This window comes from Acanthopagrus latus, chromosome 4, assembly GCF_904848185.1.
Source record: "Acanthopagrus latus isolate v.2019 chromosome 4, fAcaLat1.1, whole genome shotgun sequence".
In the NCBI taxonomy this organism is placed as follows: domain Eukaryota; kingdom Metazoa; phylum Chordata; class Actinopteri; order Spariformes; family Sparidae; genus Acanthopagrus; species Acanthopagrus latus.
The window spans coordinates 13,105,306-13,130,192 of NC_051042.1; the positions used below are offsets into that span (position 1 = coordinate 13,105,306).

A 24,887-nucleotide genomic window follows, 5' to 3' on the forward strand; every position below is an offset into this window, starting at 1 on the left:
TAGCATCAGCTCCTTTTTAGCTCCGGTTTGGTCTCCTCCACCTCCTGAGAAAAATATCTGGCCCTTTTAGTTGCTTAATAATCTACTCTCTGCACCAACTAACCGCTCGCTTTTGAGAGTAGAAATAATCATTCAATTTGTGTTATCTGAAAAGATTGAGTAGTGGAGCTTTAACAGTCTTGGGGAGTTCTGCTGCATGTGTGAAAAAAGCATTTTTCTGTATTGAGGCTGTGGGGAAAGCTTGCATGCAATATGATAAATGAACTCCAGTGATGTCACGCAGTGGCTTAGTTGCATTGTGGGTGATATACAGTGCCAGATTTAGAAAATGGAGAAGAATGCGTTGAATTAAAAGGCGATATCTCTGGTTCTACTGTATCTGTTTTGAATATTTGTTTTCAAACTGTGCAGTACTTTTCATAACATGCCACCTACATTACTCACAATTTAGCTTAGCCGCTGAGTGACATCACTGGAGGCAGTTTATGAGATTACAGGCAGCTTCCTCTAGAGCCACAAAAGGCTTCATGCTACTTTTCTCACAAAGGCTATATAAAACCTGGAAACACACATTAATGTGTAAAATAGTTGGAATTCCCCTTTAAGGTCCAATGGCTCTTGTGTTATTAACATGTGAAAAAAATAACATTATGCACCTTTATAGAAATGGATACAGCGAAGATGCTTTGGCCTATGAGATGCTGGCAGGAGGTATTAACGTCCGCAGGGTTGACACGGTTAATGGACTGTAGGTCACCGGCGTGGGCGTGTGCACAATCACACACACACACACACACACACACACACACACACACACACACACACACACACACACACACACACACACAGCGGTTTTGAGAGGAAGCTTAAACCACCTGCCCAAAAATAAGCAAAGACCAGCACATGTCAAAGGATAATTCTGGTTATTCGAACTCTCACGTTATTTCTGTGGGTTTGGCCACCATAGTGTTGTCTTCGTCAAGTTGATGGCTGAAATCTGGTAACATGAAATCTGCTAACATTTAGCGGACATACGCCAAAGCAAGGCAGAGCTCAGAGGATCAGAGGCAGGTCGTAAAGAAATCCCAGGTAAGAAAAAAAAAAATGGATTTGGGGGGGGGGGGGTGGGAGTTAACAGGGAAATTATCACTGATCCATGAATTCCTGGTTCAACTTGACTTTCCCCACACTCCCATCAACGTGAGATTTAAATTGTCTTGGACGATGAGGGATTATTAGTCTCCGGACAGACTTATTTTCATAAAACGAAATGAGTCTGGGTAATCTGGATAACCATCTGGCTTGTTTACAATCTGTCTGGCCATCCGACTGCTTTTGCTTTAAGCCCTGTCAGTTGTCTTTTCTTTATCAATGTCGCTGTCTTGCCAGACCTCAGCAATTACCTCCGGAGAGTGCGCCGCCGCCTTAACTGACGGCGCGGGTGGCCAAAAGCACAAGAACAAGAGCCATGCTCTTATGGACTGGAATTTTCCTTTTAAGAGGATGAAGAGAGGGAAAGACATGAGGAAAAATTAGGAGTCCTGTGATCAATGGGTTTCATGAATAATTGAGCGCGACAGTGTTTTGCAGGGAGAGAGCCAGAGAGGGAAGAGAGAGGAGTGTCCTCCCGCGCTGATGTTTCTCTCCTGTTCGGGCTTTCCGTGGCATCGGATGTTCTGCTAACGCCGGCACTTTCCTGCAGTGGCGTAGTAAATCTGATGCACATAGAGCAGAGTAAACATCCGAGAGAGAAAGAGAGAGAGAGGGGAGTAGATTATATAACACTACTCCTGTGTGGCAGATTCAGCTCCTCCGCTTTAAACAGTTCCCCCTTCCACATCTCTCTCTCTCTCTCCTCTGGATGAGCGGCAGCAGCGGCAGGACTCTGAATCGGACGCCTCTCCCATCGACCTGGGCTAGCTGCACCCCTCCTCCCTCTTCCCCCGGCTCTCTTCCTGCTCGCTCCTCCCTCTCGCCCGCCCTCCCCTCCTTCACTCCCTAACCCCCCTTGCTCCTTCTCCTCCTCCTCCTCCTCCTCCTCTCCTCTCCTCTCAGCTGTGGATGCCCTCCTCACTTACAGTATGGACTCGGGAGGGGAAGGAGAAGAGGGTTGGATGGAGGACCAGTGGGAGAAATGGTAGGGCACCTCTCTCGTTCATCTCTCTGTGTGTCTGTTGCTTCGCCGGCATGCAGCAACATGGCTGTGTGTGACCTTGTGAGTGTGTAACTGCTAACACGCCGGGTTTCTTCATGCTACATACCGTCTCCTTGCACCTTAAGGCTCAGGGCAGGCATGCCCTTGAAGGAGAGCGGATGCATATGGCTGTGTGCACGTTCGCATCTAAAGAGACGTGGAGCGTGCAGCAGCGGGTTGCTGTTTTGTGTTGACCAAAAATAGGACCAGAGGAGAAACAGAAACACACTTTATGTCGGCGCGTGTGCATTATATGGCAGCGATGCCAATGTAGGGGATTGTGTGTTTCAGATTCGACCAAAACAGCGTGGGACTGAATTTACGTCTTCAGAGTTTGTTGTCATACGGCAGATGATGGAGGGAGGGGGGTTGTTTTATCTGGAGGCGGTGAATCTGACAGGACGGTCCTGATCCTCGTCCTGGTCCCTGTCCTTGCAGCAGGACGATGCTGATGAATGGCAGACAGCGTGCAGCCGTTCAGTATCTCAGCGGGAGCATGAAAAGTGTTAATTATTGGGGTGAGATGTGGGGGGGGAAGACATAGGCGAGGGTGTACATGCGTCTGCTGTGACGGCTTAATGTTTATGGGAGTGCGAGTTGATTGAATCACAACAGCACCACGCAGATGCTGGTCCTGTGAGACTGTAACATTGAAGGACGTGTGCGAGTGTAAAACACCCGTAGCTGTGTGTGTGACACAACTGATGCAGATGCGCATACTGCAAATATTTAGGAGGAAATCGGATTTAATTTCTCACAATTTGCTTCATGTTAAAGGGGATTCTGGTGCATTGTTAGCAACTCATTATGCAGTTTCTTCCAATTTTTTTCTCTTCACTTTCTAATGCTGGAAGCATTTCTTTACATTTACATTTACATTACATTACATTTCTGCTGTGAACTGAAAAAGGAAAAAAACAAACTGTTTTTGCAGCAGGGAATATCATATGTGGGCCTGCCAGTGAACAGAAAAAAAGATGACTCTTATCTATTTGACCTTGCGTGCTTCTTGTGAACTAAAAACTGCAGACAACATTTACAAGCAGGCAGTGAGTAAATACAGTGCTGCTCTCATCAGGGTCATCGCTGGATTCAGAAAAGGACTAATGAGCTGCTGGCCGGGACCCGTCGTGGCCCGAGCGCGAGGTCATGCTGTCCTTCATTTGCACAAGCAGAGAGGCAGGCTGAGGAGACACAAACAGGCCAGTAGGATGCCCTGTCACCCCCCGCTGTCAGGGTAATGCAGGAGTTTATCCCAATTCCTTTCGCGGAGCAAAACGAAACAGCCATCGTGCAGTGCTGCTGCCCTCTGACGTCTTTTAACACCATAAACTGTACACATGGTGTCTGTGATTTGAATGATTCTTCGGGGATGTTTTGAAATCTGGACCTGTACCTCAGCCAGGTGCTTTTTCTTTTTCTTTTTTTTTTTTTTCGTCAGTTGTGTGGATCCAGTAAATCTGAATTTGGGCAATTTTGCAGCTGAGGCATGACCACGTAACACTGACCACACACCCGTGACGGCTCAGTCAAGGCAAACAACGCTCAATCTTACCTTCATTAAGCCTTTAAACCATCATTGTTTCCATTCTATGAACACAGCGCATGTCAGCAAAGCACCCTAAAATGTAAGGTGTCTCTCCAAAGAGCAGTTGAGGAGCCAATTAAAAACCAAACTTACTCTTAAGGATACTGTTGTGAAGGGAGGAAGATCATACATGCTGACTAGTACATGAAATATACTGAAATTGCCACTGGAGAGGTGAACTTACGTCGTTAAACACATTAAAACTCACATTAACTGGTGAACATCTGAAATCTTTTGGAAAAGAATTTATACTTAAAGAGTATTTAGACTTACATTTCTTGGAATTGGTTTTGAGATTCTATTAGCCGACCACGTGTCGGCTATAACTTGTGTTGTGTCTGCGGTGGCTTCAACGCTGAGCTCAGGTTTTAACATGGACTTTTATACACATGGCTGCTGACTTAAAAGTAACTACGAACCTTTCCCAAACCCTAAAAACATTTAAGCAGTAGTTGTTGTAGCTTTGTTTTGCTTACCGATGTGTGATTTTAATACATGTAAAACATAGCAATGCGAGAAATTGTTTGTTTCCACATTGGAGCCATGCAGCTACTGAACAGCTGAGCATAGTAGCATGTAGCATCTCGAGTCATGAAGCAACTAACTGCAGCTGAAACATGATTAACATTTTATGGGCAAAAAAAGAATACAAAGTAATTGCTAATTGAAAGCAATGGAGGGCATAAGGTAGTTTATTTTGGTATTGCACCAGTAAGGCTGAGTAATGGCTACACAATTGGCATAAGACGACATCCCCAGTGAACCATGAAGATGGACATTGAGGGGCTGTTGTGAAGTACTCGAGAATTTGAGGTATCGTGTCCCATTAGAGCTGCCATAAAGCAGGAGTTGCTCATTTTCTCATTTGTGCGTCCAAACATCCACTCTGACCTGAACAGAACCAAGCCTCCTCTTTTTTGGCCTGCATGAAGATGTATTTTGTCGGAGACGGAGCTGGTCCAGATTGATTTCACAATTATTGGCTCCTAACCATAACACTTGAAAACAAAACGTTCTACTCAGTTCTTCTGGTGGAGGCAAACATGATATCAGGATGCTGATATGATAGCTATTCAGGGTCCTGGGAGGTAACAGTGTCACAGAGATATGATGTCAGGGTCAGCCTGTCGTTACTACGCTCCGGCTGATTTGCTGCGTCTCACTTTTGGGTGACGATGACACAGTAGATGTGTCACAGAGATCTCTGACCTGGAGAGCCCGGCCAGTCTGCTGAGTCAGCCCGCATTGATCACTGAGGGTGTAGTGAGTGTCTGACTGAGATGATGTGTACTACACCGCACAGGAATACAATCCAAGTGGAAAGTAATGAGCATGTTTGTGGTTATGAACTTTTTAGGATACCTATCCATTTCGTGATCATTCAGGAAAAATTGCTGGATGGGTGTGATTATGATTTTTCTTTTCATGCCGTATTTGGGGCATTTCCGTGGCTTCAGGTATCTCAGGGTCAGGTAATTTATATAACTTCAATGGACATTTTGCTGGATTTCCTCCTCCTTTCTCCTCTCACACATTTCCTGTGCGTAGTTCTGTTATGTGCTATCTGAAATAAAGGCAGAACTAGTCCAAACAGTAAGTTTTTTTTTTGAGGAGGAGGAGGAGGAGGACAACCTTGCAGCTGTAAATTCTCAAACTCCTCACACTTTGGACAAATGTACTGTACCTGGGAGTGTTTTGAGCTTTCGGGGAGGTATGGACGTTGCGTTAAAGCATCTCTTTACCACCTCCAAACCAGCGGTGTTACGGATGGGTGGCAGGTGAGGGATCATGCCCTTGCAGCTGCACTGTTGGCCCTTACAGTCCATCAGATCAGTGTGTGGATGAAGGCTGGATGTACAGCCATGACCACCTTTCTTTTCGGGGCTGCACAGTTAATCGATGTATGATCGACATTGCCATTACTGTGTGCATCATATCACAGTCACATTTTTTTTAATCAAAAATACAGGAAATATACATTTTAACAGGTGGTTGTGCTATGACATGGATATTAACTAAGAGAAAATTTGACTACATACAGATGTGCTGCTTGAGTATGTCATCATGACCTCCACAGTGCTGCTGGCAGGGTTGAAATGCGTGCACGATTGTGGACTTTTTTCTCAGAGAAACCGTGTAATCCTGAATATAAACACAGTGAAAAATATCACCCAAGTTTTTAACAGGATCTTTCCCTTCTGTAACTGTGATGTGAGTGTTTAGCCTGTTTGATGCGAGCGTGCTCGACAATGTCCGCCCCGCATGCTACGCTTTCAGTCTGAGCCTTGATGTGTGACAGCGTAATTTGCTCTTTATTATACACTCTGTTGGTTTTCTCTGCTGTCGGCATCCCTGCTTACCCACAATTCACTGCAGCTAAGGGGTCACCCTGTCCCGTCCAGGTGGTTTATCTCCCGGTACTTAATTTTCCCAGCCCTCCCTCCATTCATTTTTGTCCCCATGACTCTCTCCATCCTCTCACTGTCCGCCGACTCTGTTTGCACTTTCCTCGGGGTTTGATCTACGCTCACGGCATCATTTCCTCTCACCTCTTGTTGACTCGTCATTAGACTCCCCTCCTGTTTTTGTCCTTGTAAAGCCCCAATTATAGGTCAAATCCTGCAATTCAGGGTGACAATAACATGATACATTTATGGCTGATTGGCTCTGATTGGCGTCCCTACATCTTGTTTGTAGTATTTCTCTTCCTTTCATTTCATTTCCCTTCCTCTCCTCTCTTCCACCTTACTCCTCCTTCCTGTAAGTGATGCTGATAACAGAGGGACACTCAGGAGCATATTGATTTTGTTCCTCCTTTCCCAGGCATCTGTCTGTGTTGTTAGAGATTACATTTGTAGAGAACTGATAAGCCTACAGTTTATTTTGTTTATCAGAAGCAAAGCTGTGTCTCCAAACCAAAGACTGACGATGCAATTTGCTTGGGGCAAAAAAAAAAAGAGATTCAGGTGGCGCCTTGAATCCGGTGCTCTTGTGCAGTGCTGGTCATGTGTGGCAGGAAGAGGACAAGAAGAGCTGGAGACATATTGGCAGAACTAATTTATTTAAACAATAACCAGGTTTTCAGTCAATGTGAGGCACATGTGTCCTGCTGTATAAATCACAGATCTCATCATTAAAATACTGCCGACTGTGTTGAGATAACACCATTTATTATGCTGTGGCAAAGTGATCACCAGACTTTAAACTATATAGAATGCAGCAGGTGATATTCTGAAGGCTTGGAATAGTCGTACTCGGTTAGTGTTTGAAAACAGGCAGGCACTTGACAGGTGATTGATATACCATCTGTCTATCATCATCTATCACAGGCCAACATCAACCAGTCAGATCAGTGACCCATGTGACGTAGCTGGAGGGCGCTACCAGAGAGGGCTGTTGGTAAATCAAACTCTCGGAGGGAAGCCAGTGTCAGAAGACCAAAAAACATCTTTCATATCGAGAAATACCTTCAGTGTAAGATCATGTGGTCATGGGATCACATGATCTCGTGATTCCAGCTGCCTTGCAAGGTCATTGAAATCAGAGAGTTCAAACCAACTGTGCACATGTACTGCACAGTTGAGTCTTCAGGCTCTCACCAAGCCCAACATTATTTTAAGATAAGTTGTGGTATGGCAGGGTTCTGTGAGCTTGTTTTCTGTACGTAGGTAACCCTCTAGTATCACTTGTTGAAATATAAAGAGACCAACAAGTTGGTGTCAGTGTGTGGTTGCGGTGGTCATCCTCTAGACTTGCCCTGCAGAGACTCGGCTTCATGTCCCATTTTGTGACCAACAGTCAAGGGTGATTTGTTTTTGAGTGATGTTATGTAAGTAACAGACAACTTTCAATCACAGCTTGCCTTGCACACATACTAAAACATATGTAATAAATAAAACCTGAATGAAATACAGTAAAATAAAGTATGTCAAGTAGTTCAGTGGAATGAAGGACTCTATGATAGACAAAAGATGGTAATAAAGAGTTTAACTTATGTTACGTTAAGTGACATGAGTTACGTCAGTTAGTAACAAGACTGAAAGTAGTTATTTAAACCGAAGATTTTTTTTCCCTACACCTAACTGTATAGTTTTTCTGCCCTAACCCTGACCAAATCGCGACCGCTGGACGTTGTGCCAGGTCATAATTTGTCATAATAAAAGAACTGAACTGTTTGTCATAGAGCTTTATTTCTAACATCTATCCAGATGTCCATATTAGGGATTATTGCTAACTTAACCACAGAGCTATTCATGTCCAAAACTGACTGAGGTGTAGGTGGAGTTTTCAGGCCAATAACCGACCTACCATGTTGGATGAGCTGGGAGTGAGGCGGTGAGGCGTTGAGGTAGGAGTGGTTGCATTTACGGGATGGATGGTAACACCTGAGAACTTCTCTCACTGGCTGTTTCTCTGCAGAGCATGTGCGATTTTCAGTATGCTGATGAGCAGAGCGAGGGCAGATTGTCCACTAGTTAATTGAGCGCCGACGGCATCGTACTCTCAGACGGATAATAAAAAAAAAAAGAAGAAAAAAAAATGCTAAAATGGGTCACCAAACACACTTCAGTGACAGTGAATATACCTGGGCAGCCCGCTCCAGTCAAGTTTATGTGTTAGAAAAAGCATAACATTGTCGGCCTTAGCTTGTCCTAAAACATAATCAGAATTTTCCACCTTGCAACACAGGCTGCCACACAAATTTGCACTTTTGCACCATTTTGCTGCAGCTCACCTAGTAGGAGGAGGATTGCTCAGTAGCTACGGATGATTCGACTGGGAAATCTTTCCTTCTCCCTGTGTTCCTTAGTCTCACCCAGGTGTTCATAAATTCCCATCTGAGATCCTTTGCTCCCAAACAATAGATCGCTGAGCTCACACACTCTCTAGCTCTCGTCTCCTCTTTCTTTTCGCGTACTCTCTGTCCATCCTTCAGCCCCTCTCGTTCCTTCAGGGCCTCATTATGGAGGTAAACAGATGCTTCTACTCCAGGCTATTCAGCTCCCATACCCATCCTACGACACGTGACGGCTGAAGACAGCCCCAGCTGTGTGTGCTTGCGCAAGAGGCGACAGCTATAGAGCCGATGTGGCTACAAATGACACTAGCCTCGTGCAAGGGGATCATACCTCTCCATATTCACCAGGTCTCTCTGACAGCATGCCGTGTGCTGCATCCTTGTCATCTTCCCTTTGCGAGCTCTAATAACATTTTCCTGCTGTCTGTTATGCCCCAGGGGGCTGCTGGATAAAGAGATAAAAGGCGGATATAATTACGGACGAGGAAAACTGAAGCATTGTTTACTGGAAGCTAATTGAATCCTGCCACAGACAGCAGGACAGTTCATTTCCCCGCCTGACACTGGAGTGATGTCCACGGTTGCTGCAAGAGCAATCAAGACCTTATGTTCTTGCCTGCAAAACACAACTGTTTTTTTTTTCCTTTGACAGCCAGAACCACACTGTAGGAAACAGCTGTGGCGGCTTTTTAATGAGAGGATTGTTCAGCCTTTGACAGAAGTTGGTTGACGGAAATATCAAAAGGATATCAATTACATTTTCAGTGGACAGTCCTGGTGCCCCGGATGATGAGTCTTTATGTACGACCCATTGTCCAGCACCACTACCATGTTAACATCTTTCCATTTGTACAATACACACTGAAATGCCCTGAAAACTACCAAGCACGTTCATGCTGGATTTCACCTTTACCTCGAGATTCTGTTTATGGAATGCTACAAAGATTTAAACTCTTCAGGGGAAAGAACAACCCGTGTTAACCACCCCATTATCTCTTCTATGCCCATTTTGCAGATCTCCAAAAGCAGCACAATTGACAGTGTGTATTTACTGATTTATTACATGTATTGTATTCTGATTAAATGTTTTGGCCTCCACCGACTGCGATTATCACTTGTAGTTAGTGTCGTTATTAGTCTTGGTGTTGGAATATGTAACTTTAATGCATTAACTTTTCAAAAATTATTGATACTTTTGTATAGAAAAATTGTTGAGGGCATAAGATTGTAGATTTTAGGCACTAATGTTACAAAATGTATGACTTTTCTTTTCTTTGCCAGCAGTGGACAACACCAAAAATGACTGTAGCAAACATTAAATGTTAAATATCACACTTTTTGGAAAGATTTGTTTTTTCTTTTTTCTTTTTCTTTTTTTAATGTGCAGGTTCTCTGCTAAAAAAAGAAGTTGTTAGTGCCAGCAATAGGGAACAGAAAAGGTGACTTGTCACTCTAATAACTGGTCCAATGTAATCAGCAGGCTTGAATCATCTGGAGTTCAGCAAATCTCTCATTTTCTCTCTCAGTGTCTCGGCTATGAACACACTGACTTTACCTGAAAGGAGATTGCTACTTGTCTGACACATTTAGGTTAAAAAAAAAAAAACTCTCGAACTCAGGCTTGGCACGCCACTGATCTTGCACTATGGAAACATTGCAACGTATGTGTTTAAAGTTGGTTGTCTCAGAAAACAGAGCACAATGAAAGCACAGATGTCAGATGTGTCAAAATGAGTGTGGAACCCTTATTCAGAATCGGTACGTATTAAAAAATATGTCTTTGACAGTGCTAAAAACGCTGCTTTTACCTTATTTTTGATTAAATCCACAACAAATATGGAATGTACATTTGTCAGTCACAGTTTCATGTTGGCCAGTTACGACTGCAGCTTGTAACCCGTGTTCACGTGCCTGATGTGTCACTGTGTTCAGATTCTGGCTCTGAGCCACGACCCCATCTCGGAGAGAGATAATTCGGTCAACATGAGATTTTGAGATGTACTCTGGCTACAGATGAGCGGGTAAAGGATTAACATTGATTTTTTTTTCCCTCTCTCTTTCCCACGTCTCCTTTTCCCAAATCCTTCCCTTCACCCAGGTTGACCCATGACATTAGCCTGGATGAGTTTGAAGATGACGACCTGTCGGAGATTACGGAGATCACAGACGAGTGCGGGATGAGCCTCAACTGCAATGGCCCAGATATAAAGGTAAGCTGCCTCCACAAAGAGCTGGTTTTCACTTGGATTTCACGAAATAAGCTTTCAATGAAGTCTTCCACTTTTCAAGAACTTTCATGTGCACTCACTAATGCCCTCAGTGTGTAACTGTGAAGGTTCTTTCGAGGATAGATTTTGTGGTAGACTCTCATTAATCACCGCTGCTCTGATTGGGAGTAATTCTAGAGAGGCCAGTTAGATTACTGATTTAGATTAGATACTTGTATCGGTAGATTTCACTCAAGCAAGTACGGCACTGATGGTCAGCTTTCTCATTGAGAGCAGATGCATTCCTTTATCGGGAAAGAACTGTGTTCTTAGGTCTATTAAACAATGAAGGTATCAAACAAGGCAGTTTCGTTCTCGCTGTGTGCAAACACAGAGGTGAAACACAGGTTTCTATCATCAGAATGTGCCAGAGTAGAGCTTATTTTCAATCTGCCAATTCACAAATTTATACTGACTGCCGACATTCAATCATGCTTTAGTCTGCCAAGACTGCAGTAAGGTTTTGTGGTGGTGTATAGTTTTGTGGGTTGCTTTGAGGTTACATCAGAGGTTTCGAGTCAAAGAGGTGTAGAGTACTACTGGAGCAAGGGTGTAGCTTCTTCACTCTACTCGTAGGAAAACAATGTTTGATGGCAGAACAAAGCCAGAATAAATGTTGGCAGGCGTGTGCTTTCGCAAACCACAGAAATGTTGAAACTTTCACATTTCTTTTAGGTGCAACTTTGCATTTCTTTAGGTTCAGTTTTCAATGTTATCATTTGACAACGCTGCACCTATACTCTGGCTACACTCAGTGAGGGATTGGAAAAAAACACATTTTTGGCTTAAAACACCTTTATCGGTCAGCACAAGCCCTGCTGGTTGTGTCCCTTTGTCACACTTACAGATCCTGAAACGCAGTCTTGAACTGTGATCATTGGCTTGGCAACATACATTGTGTCTGTCTCTGCCGGCCGGACTTCTGCCTCACATGAATGAAGAGACAATGTATAATATCGTCTTGATGGCTCTTGGTGGGCTTTTCAATATATATGACACAAATGTTCAAAACATTTAAGCTAAAATGTTAATTCCTCACGAACAACTTCAACCCATGACTGTTTGCTTGATCATTTTATCAGTGAAATGGATAGGATGCGTTTAACGAAACTTCACTAGATCTTATGTCCCTTAACCCAACAGCGGCTGTAGTATTTAGCAGGAGGAGTACACTGTCCACTGCAGTTTAAAGCTAATGAGATCAACCAGATTTAAAAAGAAAACGAGTTGTATGCATAATCTCCATTCTTGCTCACGCTCCATTAATCGTGTTTGGCTGCCTTGCCACCGCTCAGTGACACTCTGACGAAGCCGGGGCTCAGCGAGGGGTCAGACTCTCCTCTCGGTGGCATTTTGTCCTGAACAGCTGCTGCACTCAGCTTCCTGCCAGCTGAGGAAAGAGGCCAGAGGCGGAGAGAGGCCCGACAGACGGCGACAGAGATGCTCTGTGAAAACCTTGAGTTTTGATCGCGTATGATTGCCCCACTGCTTCCTGGTTAATAATAATTCACTTTGAGCTGTTTACTGTTAGTTCCAGTCTTCTGAAAACTTTGCTGAGAGGGAGACTTTTTTTGCGGCCGCCATGGGCCCGCTAGCACCCTGGTTTTCTCAGGTTTTATTGGCATAGAAATGAGTGGGTCATTAATGATAACTGGAGCGGGTGTGAGGCACCGCTACCTGAGGGAGGGAGAGAGAGGGAGATGAATGTGGAGTGGTATGGAGGGGAAAAAAAATAAGCAGAGGTAAATGTATTATTCTGTCAGATCTCTCCGGCTCTGTTCCCTGTGAAACCATCATCACCTCCTCCATTCAGCTCCCGTTACCAAGGCAACAGGAGGGTCGGGGGTTGTTTCAGTGTATTTTAAACAAGCAGATGAGAGGTTTGTTTTTCTTCTGTGCTTTGTATTTGATTGTTTTAGTGAGCCGCTGACCTGACGGATGAGAAAATCGCTCTGGCATTACGGAGTGCCTGGATTATTTTTAGGTTAAACAAAACAAAACAAAACAAAAAAAAAACAGTTTACTCCCCTTCTGCTTTTTCTTGTCTTCCTATCCAGGGAGCTAATTATAGCCCAGATTATTGACTGTGGGAGCTCTCTGCAGGAGGTGTGCATGTGTGGACATTGATGACTCATCCCCATTGCAGGGGCCTCACGGAGATCAGAATCCAAAATGGCTTCCGTGACTGGAAAACGGTAAAGGGTTCTGACATCAGCAAAACAACAACAACAAACCACACGTGTCATCGAGTGCTGTCACTCTCAGGAAATGAAACCAACTGCGTGTAGGGGATGTTACAGCTGGAGGTCTTATGTTAGCATTGTTTTGTGGGGAAAGAGCAGGCTCTGCTGGCTGCTGTCTAGGATGGGTTTGCCCTCCATCTCTCAGTGTCACGTCACTTTGCCTGCTTCTTGATTGTCCCCCTCCGGTAGTTTTGTTGCCCGTCAGAAACCGATAAGATCTTCTGCCCTGAGAATGCATGAAAGTGCACAGGTACATGTGTGCAGCAAGCTTACCACACGTCCAATGAAGTTTGAAGACAGCAGGCATAACTGAGGATATGAGATATAGTTCTGTAAACAAGTGTTGAAAGGTAACATAAAAAGACGCTGGTGGTCGACCGATAGGACTTTTTCATGGCCGATACGATACCGATTATTAGTAATCAAGGAGACTGAAAACCGATATTTTGGACCAATAGTCATTTGCAGCAAAAAGTAGAACTCGTTGTGTCAAAATTTAAAACAGCCAGCGATGAAATAAACCTAAATAAAATTTACTCAAATACTGCTCTTGAGTAGAATTTTGATGTACTTTGAGTATTTCCATTTTACCCTACTTTATGCTTCCTCTTCATTCCAATTATTTGCTGTATAGTTACTGGTTACTTTGCAGATTTAGATTATTCAGTTTTGATATGCTATTACTTGTTACTTGTTAGCAGATAAGATATTGTTGTGGGTGGGACATTATGTGAGAGGTAGTGGTAGTAGATGAGACGAGATGAGAAACCAAGGTGCACCGAACGGCATCTCAGCAACCAGGCAAACCTACAGCTTTGTGCAAGACAGCGTCATCAAGAGGTCGACATTAAATAGCAGAGGTTGCATCACAACAGGGGGGAGGGAATACCAGAGAAGAGAAAGTTAACCTAAAGTCAAGGTTGTCTAGATTTCTAGAGAAGAAATTGAATTTTTGTATTATAAATTAATTCAGTTGTTTACACTTTAACAATGTTGGCAGCCCATCTCCCGTGGCTGCTGTAGCTTCATTGTAAAAACAACACCAAGAGGAGCTTCTGTTGCTCTTGTCGGTAATAAATTACGTCATCTCTTTTTAAAAAAAAAAAAAAAGAAAATTGACCTGTGGTGTTAGCACTTAATCTGCAAGTGTACTACGTTGTCTGAGCCTGTGTAACATTATGCTGAAACCAAAATCCCAAAACAGGCTTCTCATAATGACTGGGGAGCTTTTTGTTTCATTAGGGTTTAATCCTCAGCAGATGGAGGAGCTTGTAGAAAAACAGTCAAAAGCCACAACAAGTTACATCACAGAGTTTATTTTTTAAATGCTTCTCTTTTCATTCATGGACTTCAACATCCACTAAACGAAGCAATGTTGTGTATATTAACGTTCAACCACCCATTCACCCATGCTCATTCTGCAGCTGTACGCAGCTCAAGGTGGAACTTGCGCAGCTGAAGAGTCAGATATGTTGGTCGGCAGTTGACTGAGACCAAACCAGAGCTCAAAGATGACTGATCTAGATTCCTCGGGTGGAGAAACACATAGCTCCGATGAAATGACAGCCTTCCTCTATGTCTGCCAGCTAGACAGCTGTTTGTTAACACGTAAGCCGAGTTAATAAGCCAGATCTTTGAGTTCTTCAAGTTCATTGAGTTTCCATCTCTTTTCTCATTTTTTTCTTGAAAAACCAAGTTGTGCATGAACACTCTCACATTTAGAAATGTAAAATCGAGGCGAGGCCCAGCGAGTGTGAGGCGCAGGCAGTCTTTCTGCTTCTCTGTCATCTTTCAGCTGTTACGGCAGACCTTAGAGGCACCACTTTGTCGCTGCTTTCTGTTTAAAAAGTGCACAGCATTTGACGGAGGCTTGGTCTGTTTAAAAATATATGAGGATGCGGTGCAGCTGCAGGACGTCAAATCGGTGGGTGGGGGGTTTGGGTTGCCCTCATTGTACACACACAGAGTGGTGACCTCATCAGTGAGCTCATCATCCCAGGGGAGTTTTAGGATGCATCAGGTCTCATCAATAATGGACAGTCACCAGGACTGAGCATCAGTCAGGCCAGACTGGCGTGGTGTCTACCTCAACAGGAAAAGAGGGTTCAGAGGGTCAGAGGGGAGTGTCCAGGCTGATGCAGACATTTAGAAACACTACCACAGGTCAAACTGACTTGATCCTCGGTGACGCAACAGCATTTTGTTCTGGCTTTGTTCAAAATTGTTCAGATTTGAGCAGAAAAATAACTCTCATGCAGACATGCATGACTTTTTTGGCATTTTCCATCTCTATTTATACCCTGCGTCGAACATCTGTTTGAATATCAGAGTATCACAACATTAGATTCAAATGAGAGGAGCTGCATTGGATCTGTGTTACTGTACTGTAACACACATCAACCCTAGGCTGTATCTACACATACCGATCCAGAAGATTCAACACTTGTTATTCTGTCTCGACTGCCCTCTATTGTCACATTGTGACAGAGACAGACGGAGAGACATAAAAAGCAATCATAAAACTCAAAAACCTGACACAATCATTCTCTAACATACCAGGTGTTATTTCATGAGTTTGAATCACTGTGAGTAATAGTTTTTCAAAACAACATTACAACTGTCTTATACAGTCTGAACTTTGTCCAAGATTATAAACTTTTTCTGGGTATATGTGCACACTTATTGTTAGGGATGCATATGGACAACATGACAGATGATTTAAAAATGTCTATTTAGCAGTTTATAACCTGTAGTGTATGCACAGCTGAGGGTACGTAAGGGTACGTGTCCCACACCACTGGCTCTGGACAGCCCAGTCGGAGGCCTTTTTGGCCGATTCAGCATGTAGAATTGGTGGCAGCTGGTTGTTGACACAAATCACTCTGATTGGCTGTTCAGGTAAGCAAATCAGTGCAGAAAAAGGAAACCGGGAAAGAAAAGGAAAGCCACTCAAGTCTGTCGCTGTAGTATTCATGATTTCACCCATTTAGTTGTGATTTCTCCTTATTTTTCCTCCTCTGCCTCTATGCCAGTGCCATTTGCAACTTCTCATTAGACATATTTACAATTAGGAGCAGTTATAATAGGGAGAGTGGTGTCAAAATATGTTGCTTAACCATAGTCTTAGCAGTGTCCTAGCACTGTGTAAGTGCAGCTTTTTGGCGGAGATTGAAGAGACATGAGGCAATGCAACAGTCCGCCTTTGTCGCAGCTAGTTATTTGATGTCACTTTGGAGTGTAGGGGCCTTGTAGTGAACACAGATGCATTTTTTGTACATGTCAAAGCTCTAACAAGAGCTGTTGTGTTCCACCCCGTAGTCTTTTCTCCTCTCAGAACCCTTGTGGAACGTGTATCTTGCTGTCTACCTCTGTAAAAACGATGTCCGCATCATTTGGCTTTTCTACCGAGATGCTGCAGTTTGAGCTCATGAACGCAACAACAGTGTCCTCCACTTTTCTACTGCTTCTTCTACTTTTTCTCCTGTCTGTTTTTATAAATGGATTGCAAGCCGATGCAATTTAAAAAATACGGGCGCATGTAAACCTCATCTAGTAGAACCCACAATTAAAGTTTAACCTGAAAACAAGCATAATATATCATGTTTTAATTGCATATCACCACTTATCGTGTCAGTATTTTAATATAATGGCCGCAGTTTGGCTTTATTTCATCTGCTTTATTTAATTTTCATTCTAATTATAATTAGAGCTGATAGCCAATAAATAACTAATGATATAGAGTTCCCATTATTTGACTGTTATTTATTGTGCATCCCTACTATTTCGTAAATGTTTGAAGACATTTCAAATTTTCTTTCTGATTCTGAAAAAGATGCAACATTTGAATTCAGGGTTTTATGTATAATACATCATTAGATTTTTATTTTACTGGAATAATTCATATGTATGACTTCATAGCTTAAGGAACATCTTTTTAAAACCTTTGTCCCAATAAAAGTGATTGATTATAATTCAAGTCCTCACACTGTAACACTCCATCATTACACATCAGCAAAGTAGGATTTCAGTAACCCAGAGAGGAAAGGGGAGGGAGATTTATGGAGAGAGTTGGTGGGAGGGGGTCCAGGAAATCACTTGCAAGAGGAGAAGGAGACCTATTGCCATGGCAACAGTGTTTCTCTCACCTAGTGCACATGTCAGAGCTGAAAATACATGCAATGCAGTGTTGACGCTCTCACACGCACACACAGGCACACACACACACACACACTGCCCCCATGGATACTGCTCACGTCACCTCATCCACACATGGTAACAACAGCTGAGAGGGAGCTGCATCATCAACACAAACACAAACAAGAGGAGCAGTGTTGTGTCTCTTGTCTCCCTGGTCCATTTTACAGCATCCTGTATCATATATGTTGTTGTTTACTTATATTATTGATACATGGATAGATTTTTTGGCCACTTTGAGGCAGCAGAAATACGTGACCTGCTCAAACAACAGAAGAATTAGCTGTAATTTGATGTTGTGTCTTTGAGGGAAGTTTTTCTCCTTTCAGCTTTGTTTTGGCTTTCACTAACTAAGAAAAATATCTAGATCTTTAGCAGCTTCTCCAGCTAACTTTGTCCGTCCACCTTTCGATTTCAGATGGGCATACAGAAGGTTTATCCAATCTACCTGCATCGATACACCCAAAATAATGACCTGAAATAAGATAAATACTCTGTAGAGCTGATCGGAGCTGCTATAGTTGTGGTAATCGTTGGGGGTACATAAGGTATTTTAAATGGGACTTTATCTGGTAAAACTACAGAATATTGCTACTGCAACTTTAGTTGTTTTTAAATATGACTTTGACCTGGATTTTTAATGAGACAATATGTAAGGAAGTTTTGCAGTTAGCAGTTCTGACCATATGATGTCTATATATTATATTGCAAAGATACTGCTGAAGTTAGCATGCTAAGCTGTTAGCCCTGGCCCATTCCACCCAAAGCTCCTGTTCTAGCAGTGTAAACTGTAGCAGTCCCCTGGTCCCAGAGCTCCCCAGTCAGAACCCCGTACTTCATGGCTAACTGAGCTAACTAGCTAAGGGCAGCTACAGGAAGCAGCAAATAGTGATTACTTTGGTGATACAGTGCCACTTACTTGTTTTGAGTACTTCAACTGTTTTGGACACTCAAGCGCAAACATGTAGTCCAGATTTGATACACAATTTAAAAACAAGGATATTAATTTCTCGATTTTGTTGATATTTAATGATATGGGAGCAACAAGTCCAATGATTTATTTGACAACAGGATTAAAAAAAAAATAGTGAGATTTATCATGTTTACCTTGAGATCCTTGCAAAGTTTTAATATGTTAATGATTAAGATAACTGAATGAGGAAATCTGTTCTGCAATCAGATCTTAACTATTTATTGTCTTTCTGGACATTTTTCTCATTTATTTATCTGTAGTTTATTGGTCTGTCTTTTTGTTTTTTGGATGTATCTACCACTAAACATAGCTCAGCAGCAGGTTTTAGCATTTTCACTCCTGTGTTGTTGTATCTGACCTGTTTGCTGTGTGATTGCCTAGCTCGGGCTGCTCTGATTGGACGGGATGCGAGCATCACATCTTCAGGGCAGCAGCATCTCGTCTGCCTCCCCCCCCCTTGTCTCTTAGCAACAGGGGATGGAGCTTCCTTAAAGCGGCCGGTTGTAATTGAGGTCATAAAACATGAGGGGAAGGGTTGAAGACCTCCACATTAACAGGTATCGATCCTCAGCAGGTGAGATGGTGAACTGGAGGAGAGAGGGGGGGAAAGGAAAAGGAAAAGGAAATGTTGGGAGAGAGGGGGGTGATGGTGTGATTACAGGTGCCAAGACAGAAAGTGGTGTGATGTGAATGATGTAAATGAACTGAAAGTACGGGTGGAGGAGGAGGGGTAACATGAGCATGTTGTGACAGCTCAAAAGATAGGGGAGTGGGTGATGAGTATTTAATGGATGGATGGATGGATGGATGGATGGATGGATGGATGGATAGTGGGAGCAATTACAACTACTTTAATAGCAGTCCCATTATGAACTCACTCACCAGAGGATAGCTATTGCATGATTTTACAAAATCCCAAATTATTGTCAATAATTTCTTTTTTAAATGTGCTATTCCTACAGTATCTGTGGGTGGCAACTGCTGTTTAAATAAGTAGGGGTGTGAATTGCAAGTTTCAGCATGATGCATTATTCTATTGATTCTTTGGACAACAATATGATATTTCCACACATCACAAAGTCGGCCATGATATGATCTTGATACTATTCAATACAGGGGCCTGTGATTGATATGAGATGGCATCGTATGCCCACTTTAACACAATCATTTACATTTATATCAAGTCACAAAAATCAACTAAAATATGATTTGATGATTGTATTACTCTTTAGTGGAAATATTATTTTATCAATGCTTTCAAAAATGTAAAATAAAGGCGTATCTTAACAATTGGTGGTGACATGATTCGTCTTGCATCAGTGTTATTGGATTGTTGATCGTCGAATCAAAATAACAATCTGAATCGATGCATTGTTATTCCCCTAAAAAATAACTTTTGGGAACTGAAACCCAAGACAAAATCATTGTCATGACAAAGACAACACAGCCTCATCCTGAAATGACTGAATATGTCCAGCTGCTTCTAAAAGAAATATGTTAAGAGTCCATGAATGACAGTGCAGCAGCACTACAGTCCATCAGGGCAACTGCAACTAAACTGAGACTAAAAGTACTTAGTTATGTTTTGAAAAAAAAACATTGTGGTGTTGGTTAGACAATACATTACTACAATACATTACTGCTGCAAATTGTGTTCAAAACCTACTTACAATAGGTGTATAACTGCATGACAAACGGTCTGCCAAGTGAAAATCCTGCACGTTTTTGATTTCTTTCTCATTCTTTACATGGCATCACTCTCAATTCTGACTAATAATTACACACAACATGTGAATTTCCCCACTGAGGGATTAATTAACTGTCATCTTACAACAACTTCCACTAGAGGTTGCTGCCTAATAAGAAACGTCAGTACGGGTCATAATAAGCTGCTCTCATAAGTATGATACACTTCTACAACTTTCATGATGGCAGTCAGGATAAATGAGATGGAAAGATGCCAAAAATCAAAAATTCGATGTCCAACGTTGCTTTGGTCAAACTTTCCACCTTAATAAATGGCCCATGACACATCGTGCTGGTACTGAATGATGGCATTTAGTGTAAATCCTTTTCGGTCGGGCAGAATTATCCTGTTTGAAGAAAACAATTATGACAGTCCAGAGATTACTTTCAGTGTAACATCAGAGACTTTCAACCAGGCCCGTGAACAGAAAAAAAAACCCCACATCTGAATAGGGACAAAACCAGACAAACAGCAGTGACTATGAACTCAATTTACAAATCATTCCCGTGCCCTGACAGTTATTGACATCTGCCTATGTCTGTATTTTTGAGAGAGCTTCTCTCTGCCACATTTTTAAAATGTTTGTATCAGTAGTTAGTCTAAATGTAGACTTTTAATGGATGCAGTCCCTGAATAGGAATGCAGCAACACAAACACCTCCCATTGTTGTCCTAATTCAATGCTTTCTGGGCTTTTAGCAAACCATTATAGCAGCCCACTCTCAAATACACACAAGCCTCTTTCTCTCTCGAGGGAGAGAGACCTCTGGATATCTGTGATCGGTGTTTCTCTGCATACAAATGTGCTGCAAGGCAACACTTAGCCAATGGAATTGGATTAACCTCCATTCTATTCACCGACTGTGAGTTAGCTTCCTTTCTGCAGCTGCGCACGCACACGTCGACACCCACTCTGCCTCATTTACAAAGGATAACACAACATGATGATCTTCATAATGCTGCTAGTCACCGGCATACAGCCAAGAATGGAGGTGTTTGCATGTGTAAATAACACACATGCTGTCAGTGAAGGTTTAAATACTGTGAACATAATTATTTCTCTGGATATGAATGCTGTTCAGCATCTGCATAAAAAATGCGGGTTAATGTCAATGGTTAATGTTAGTTCACCACACGACTCTTCTATCGCTGATCCTTCCTGAAATATCACTGTACGTTCCATTGCTGATGTTGATCTTTCTCCGGATCAGCTCTGCTCCAGCTCCTAAAGACCGTTTCATTTTCGATTTTTATTCTCCCACATTAGTTTAAAGTCTTATCACTGCATTGGTATGGCTGAGTAGTTTTCCAATTAGGATTTGACCGATATGTAGTTCTGAGTGATAAATCAATGTCATCATTATTCATTTCTCCTTGTAAATTGCATCGTAAATACATTCTCATATGAAGAAATTGTGGCTCACAGTTCTCATTTCAAAAATGTTTGATAACAAGCTAAATTTGACTACAATGTCCCACTGAGAGAATTGAAATGGGCCATGAACATATGTATTGTCAATGAATAATGAGTTTTTTATTGCGAATATATGTAACGTATGTATGTATGTATGTATATATATGTGTGTATGTGTATATGTATATGTGTGTATATATATATATACATATACATACATATATACATATATATATATATATATATACATACATATATATGTATGTATATATATATATATATGTATGTATATATATATATATATGTGTATATATATATATGTGTGTGTGTCAGATTAACTCTAATTTTGTTAGATTGTATTTAATTTTACATGAGTTTTCATTCTTAATAGATTTGGAGCTTAAAGCTTTTGTGTTTGCAGTAGAGAGATAAAGACAGTAATAGGCTTAGCAGTAACCCTGGTGTTCATGTCAAAGCATCTAGGAGTGACCATGTGTTCTGTGTGTGTGTGGCTGCAGGGATAGTAATGGGAAGTGACTGAACTGTCCCAGTGCCCTTTGACTTACTGCCTCTCAGATGACGCCTGCGTTGGCTTTGATTTCAGCAGTGATGCAGAAGACAAAATGAATCTCATCACCAAATGAAACAACTGCTCCAATTTGTCGGGATTTGGGGCGAATATGTCGACTTGTGGAATACGTGAGATGAGGATTGAGAGGATTGCCATGAAAATAACCTCTTCGCTAATAAGTACTGGACTCAGAGTTTAGCTGAGGCTGATGGAAGTGTCACACTTTTGATAGTTTTGAAGGTATTTTGCCATTTAAGTGTTTGACAAATTGCGATTATGACCTGATGGTGGGGCACAGTGAAAAATAAACAAAGCTATCACAGTTGATCCTTTGGGAACCATGGATGTCTGTCCTCCTAGTTTCTCTGCAATCTTAAATTGTCAACATATTTCAACAAAATGAAACCATTTGGTGGCAGTTGAGGGAAGGTCAGGGGCCTTCCAAGTATGTGGGATTTTAGAGGTGAACTCAGATGATCAATTACTTTGAAATAATATCCTCAAGGGACTGTGACAGTATGTTGCAAATGAATGGTCATCATCTAATTGTTACAAGAGTGTGCTTCATGGTGACTTTAGGAAACACCAAAGTAGGATCCATCTTCTGGGTAGTGTGAAGGTCTTTACAAAATATCATGGCGATCCATTTATAGTTGATGAGATATGTCTGTCTGGGTCAAAATGGCGGAGCAACAGATCAACATCACCATCACTAGAACCATGTGGCTAGGATGGCTATAACTGGCCCCAAAAAGTGGCACTCTGTATGCTCAACATTGACACTGACCTGCAGATTGCCTTGAGTTAACTTACAGAAATAACTGCTCCAACCAATTATTAAATATTTCTTAAACAGCATGACAAACATCTGGATAAATGCTCCTAGCAACAAACCGCTACCGCAGCTGTCAAATGACGTCAGTGGGCCGGATACGTCAGTCACCAAGTCAGTACCACAACCCCCATTTCTTACATGAGCACCATGACAGAAAAAACAGTGTAGTGAAAATGAAATGATAGTTAAGTTTGATTATCTGGCAAGGTGAGACCTCAAGCAGAGTGGTCATTAACAGCGACTTTCATATTGGAGACTGAATTGGAAAAAAAAAAAAACACAAGCTGTGAAACTGAACAGTGATTAGCAGAGCGGAGGGAGTGTTCATCCTCGCTTCATCACTGTAGGTAAACGCTGTCATGTGGAGAAACAGATGCTGGTTACAGTCTCGGTCTCTCGTCGCTGTGCTTTAAGCAGCTCAGCGTTGGCAGTGACAGTGTTACAGGCTGGAGACAGAGCAGCCTCTTATTGGCCGGCTCAGTCTCCTCATCCCCTCCGCACGCAGCCTCTCTCTCCTTCCTTCCGCCTGTCTCTCTCTGCCTCTCTCTGCCTTGACTGACAGTGTTCTCCCCTCCAATCTCTGCAGGGCCATGTGAGGCGAGGAACCAATAGCATGTCGGGGAGGGCCGAGCTGGGCGCCGTCGGCCAGTTTCAGGCAGAGATGCTGCATTTGGAACTCATCGACGGTGCTGACGGTTACCGTGGTGACAAAGAGTCCTCGAAGGCGTCTGCCATCGCACCACCGCCAGTCATCAAGGACCCCGCGGCACCTAGCACCATGGATACCTACCGGCCCAAGAGACCCACGACCCTTAACCTCTTCCCGATTGTGCCGCGCACACAGGTAGATCCTACATGAACACACACACACACACACAGACTGAAACGTACACACAGTTCATGGCAGATGACAGAATATTGATCAAAGTGATCAGCAGGAGGAGTAGAGCGTCAGTAAGGAAGACCTTTTTTTCCTGTCCATCGGTGTGTCTGCCTGTCCGGGTTCATGCTCATACACTGATATGACAATTCAAAATGGAATTATTGACCCGTGTGACATCACCAATGTATTCACTACAATTGTTTCTCTGACAGGATGTGTTTGCGCGACCGAACAATAGTCTCAATTGACAATTGTCAAGACACAGAGACACTGAGATTTTTTTCTCCTTGGTGCCCGTCTCTGTTTGCGTTTGAATGCAGCTCGAGCTCGTGACTGTGTGTGCGTGTTCGTGGATGTCTGTCTTTGTGAGGACCAGTGTCAGCCTTGAACCTCAAGGGGAAAGATTTTGTCTTTAAAGGGCCGTATGAGGGTTATTTTAAGGTCTTATGGTCAGAAATGTGTTTAGTGTAGGAGCAGAAGAATATACAGTATCAATAAGGGTCCTCACAGGTGTAGACATGCCATGTGAGGATGTGTGTTTGGGTGAGGCTGTGTGCAATTGCGCGCGTGCGTGTAGGTATGCATGAGTGTTGATCTAGTGTGTGTATCCGTCCACCGTCTGTTCAGAAAGCAGCACTCTTGTTTTCCTTCGCTCAAAGGACAGACTTGGAGCGCCCTGGTAACAGAATGGCTACAGCCAAGCCCCCAGGAACAGCGCCGAGCTTTGAAAGCCAATGCGACATATTGGCCAAAACTGGCCCAAAAGGCCTTTTTCCCATAAGCCTACATTGTAAAAGAATCAACTGTAGAACGGTAGAAACCCCCCGCAAAATGACATGTTTCACCAACAGAATTTGATCGCTTTTGGTCCGATGACATTTGGAAAGTCTAGAGTTGTCGAACCATTAAGTCATTTCATCATTCAAGTTAGCTAAGGATTAACCCCGAGGTTAGCCGGCCCGGCCAGCTGGAGTCTCTACTGCAGATGCATTTCGGGCCCAACAGTGTGGGCTCTGGAACATTTTTATACGCAGGAAGTTGAGCTTTTTTGGCTTCGTGCATCACTGAGCAGCTTTGAATGAACAGGGTTCCACTTCCCACGCCATATCCAGAGTTCCACACCAACGGCCCCGTAGCTCTGGAGATGTGTGTGAGTGGATAGTTCTCGACATTCCACAAGT

At 42.8% G+C, this 24,887-nt stretch overlaps 1 protein-coding gene across 4 annotated transcripts in view; it reads left to right on the plus strand.

Moving 5' to 3' along the window:
* The window catches only part of mapk8ip1b (mitogen-activated protein kinase 8 interacting protein 1b), a 54,779-nt gene that overhangs the window by 7,284 nt on the left and 22,608 nt on the right, over positions 1-24,887 (plus strand). Inside the window, exons 1-3 of one of the 4 annotated variants that reach the window (XM_037095560.1) lie at positions 1,994-2,137; positions 10,679-10,790; positions 23,410-23,667. In XM_037095560.1, the coding sequence (XP_036951455.1) occupies positions 2,082-2,137; positions 10,679-10,790; positions 23,410-23,667 (426 nt within the window). In that variant the 5' untranslated portion in view covers positions 1,994-2,081. Of the gene's footprint in view, positions 1-1,993; positions 2,138-10,678; positions 10,791-12,904; positions 13,043-22,854; positions 22,935-23,409; positions 23,668-24,887 lie in introns of those variants that run through there. The other 3 variants (XM_037095561.1, XM_037095559.1, XM_037095562.1) reach the window with 3 other exon arrangements.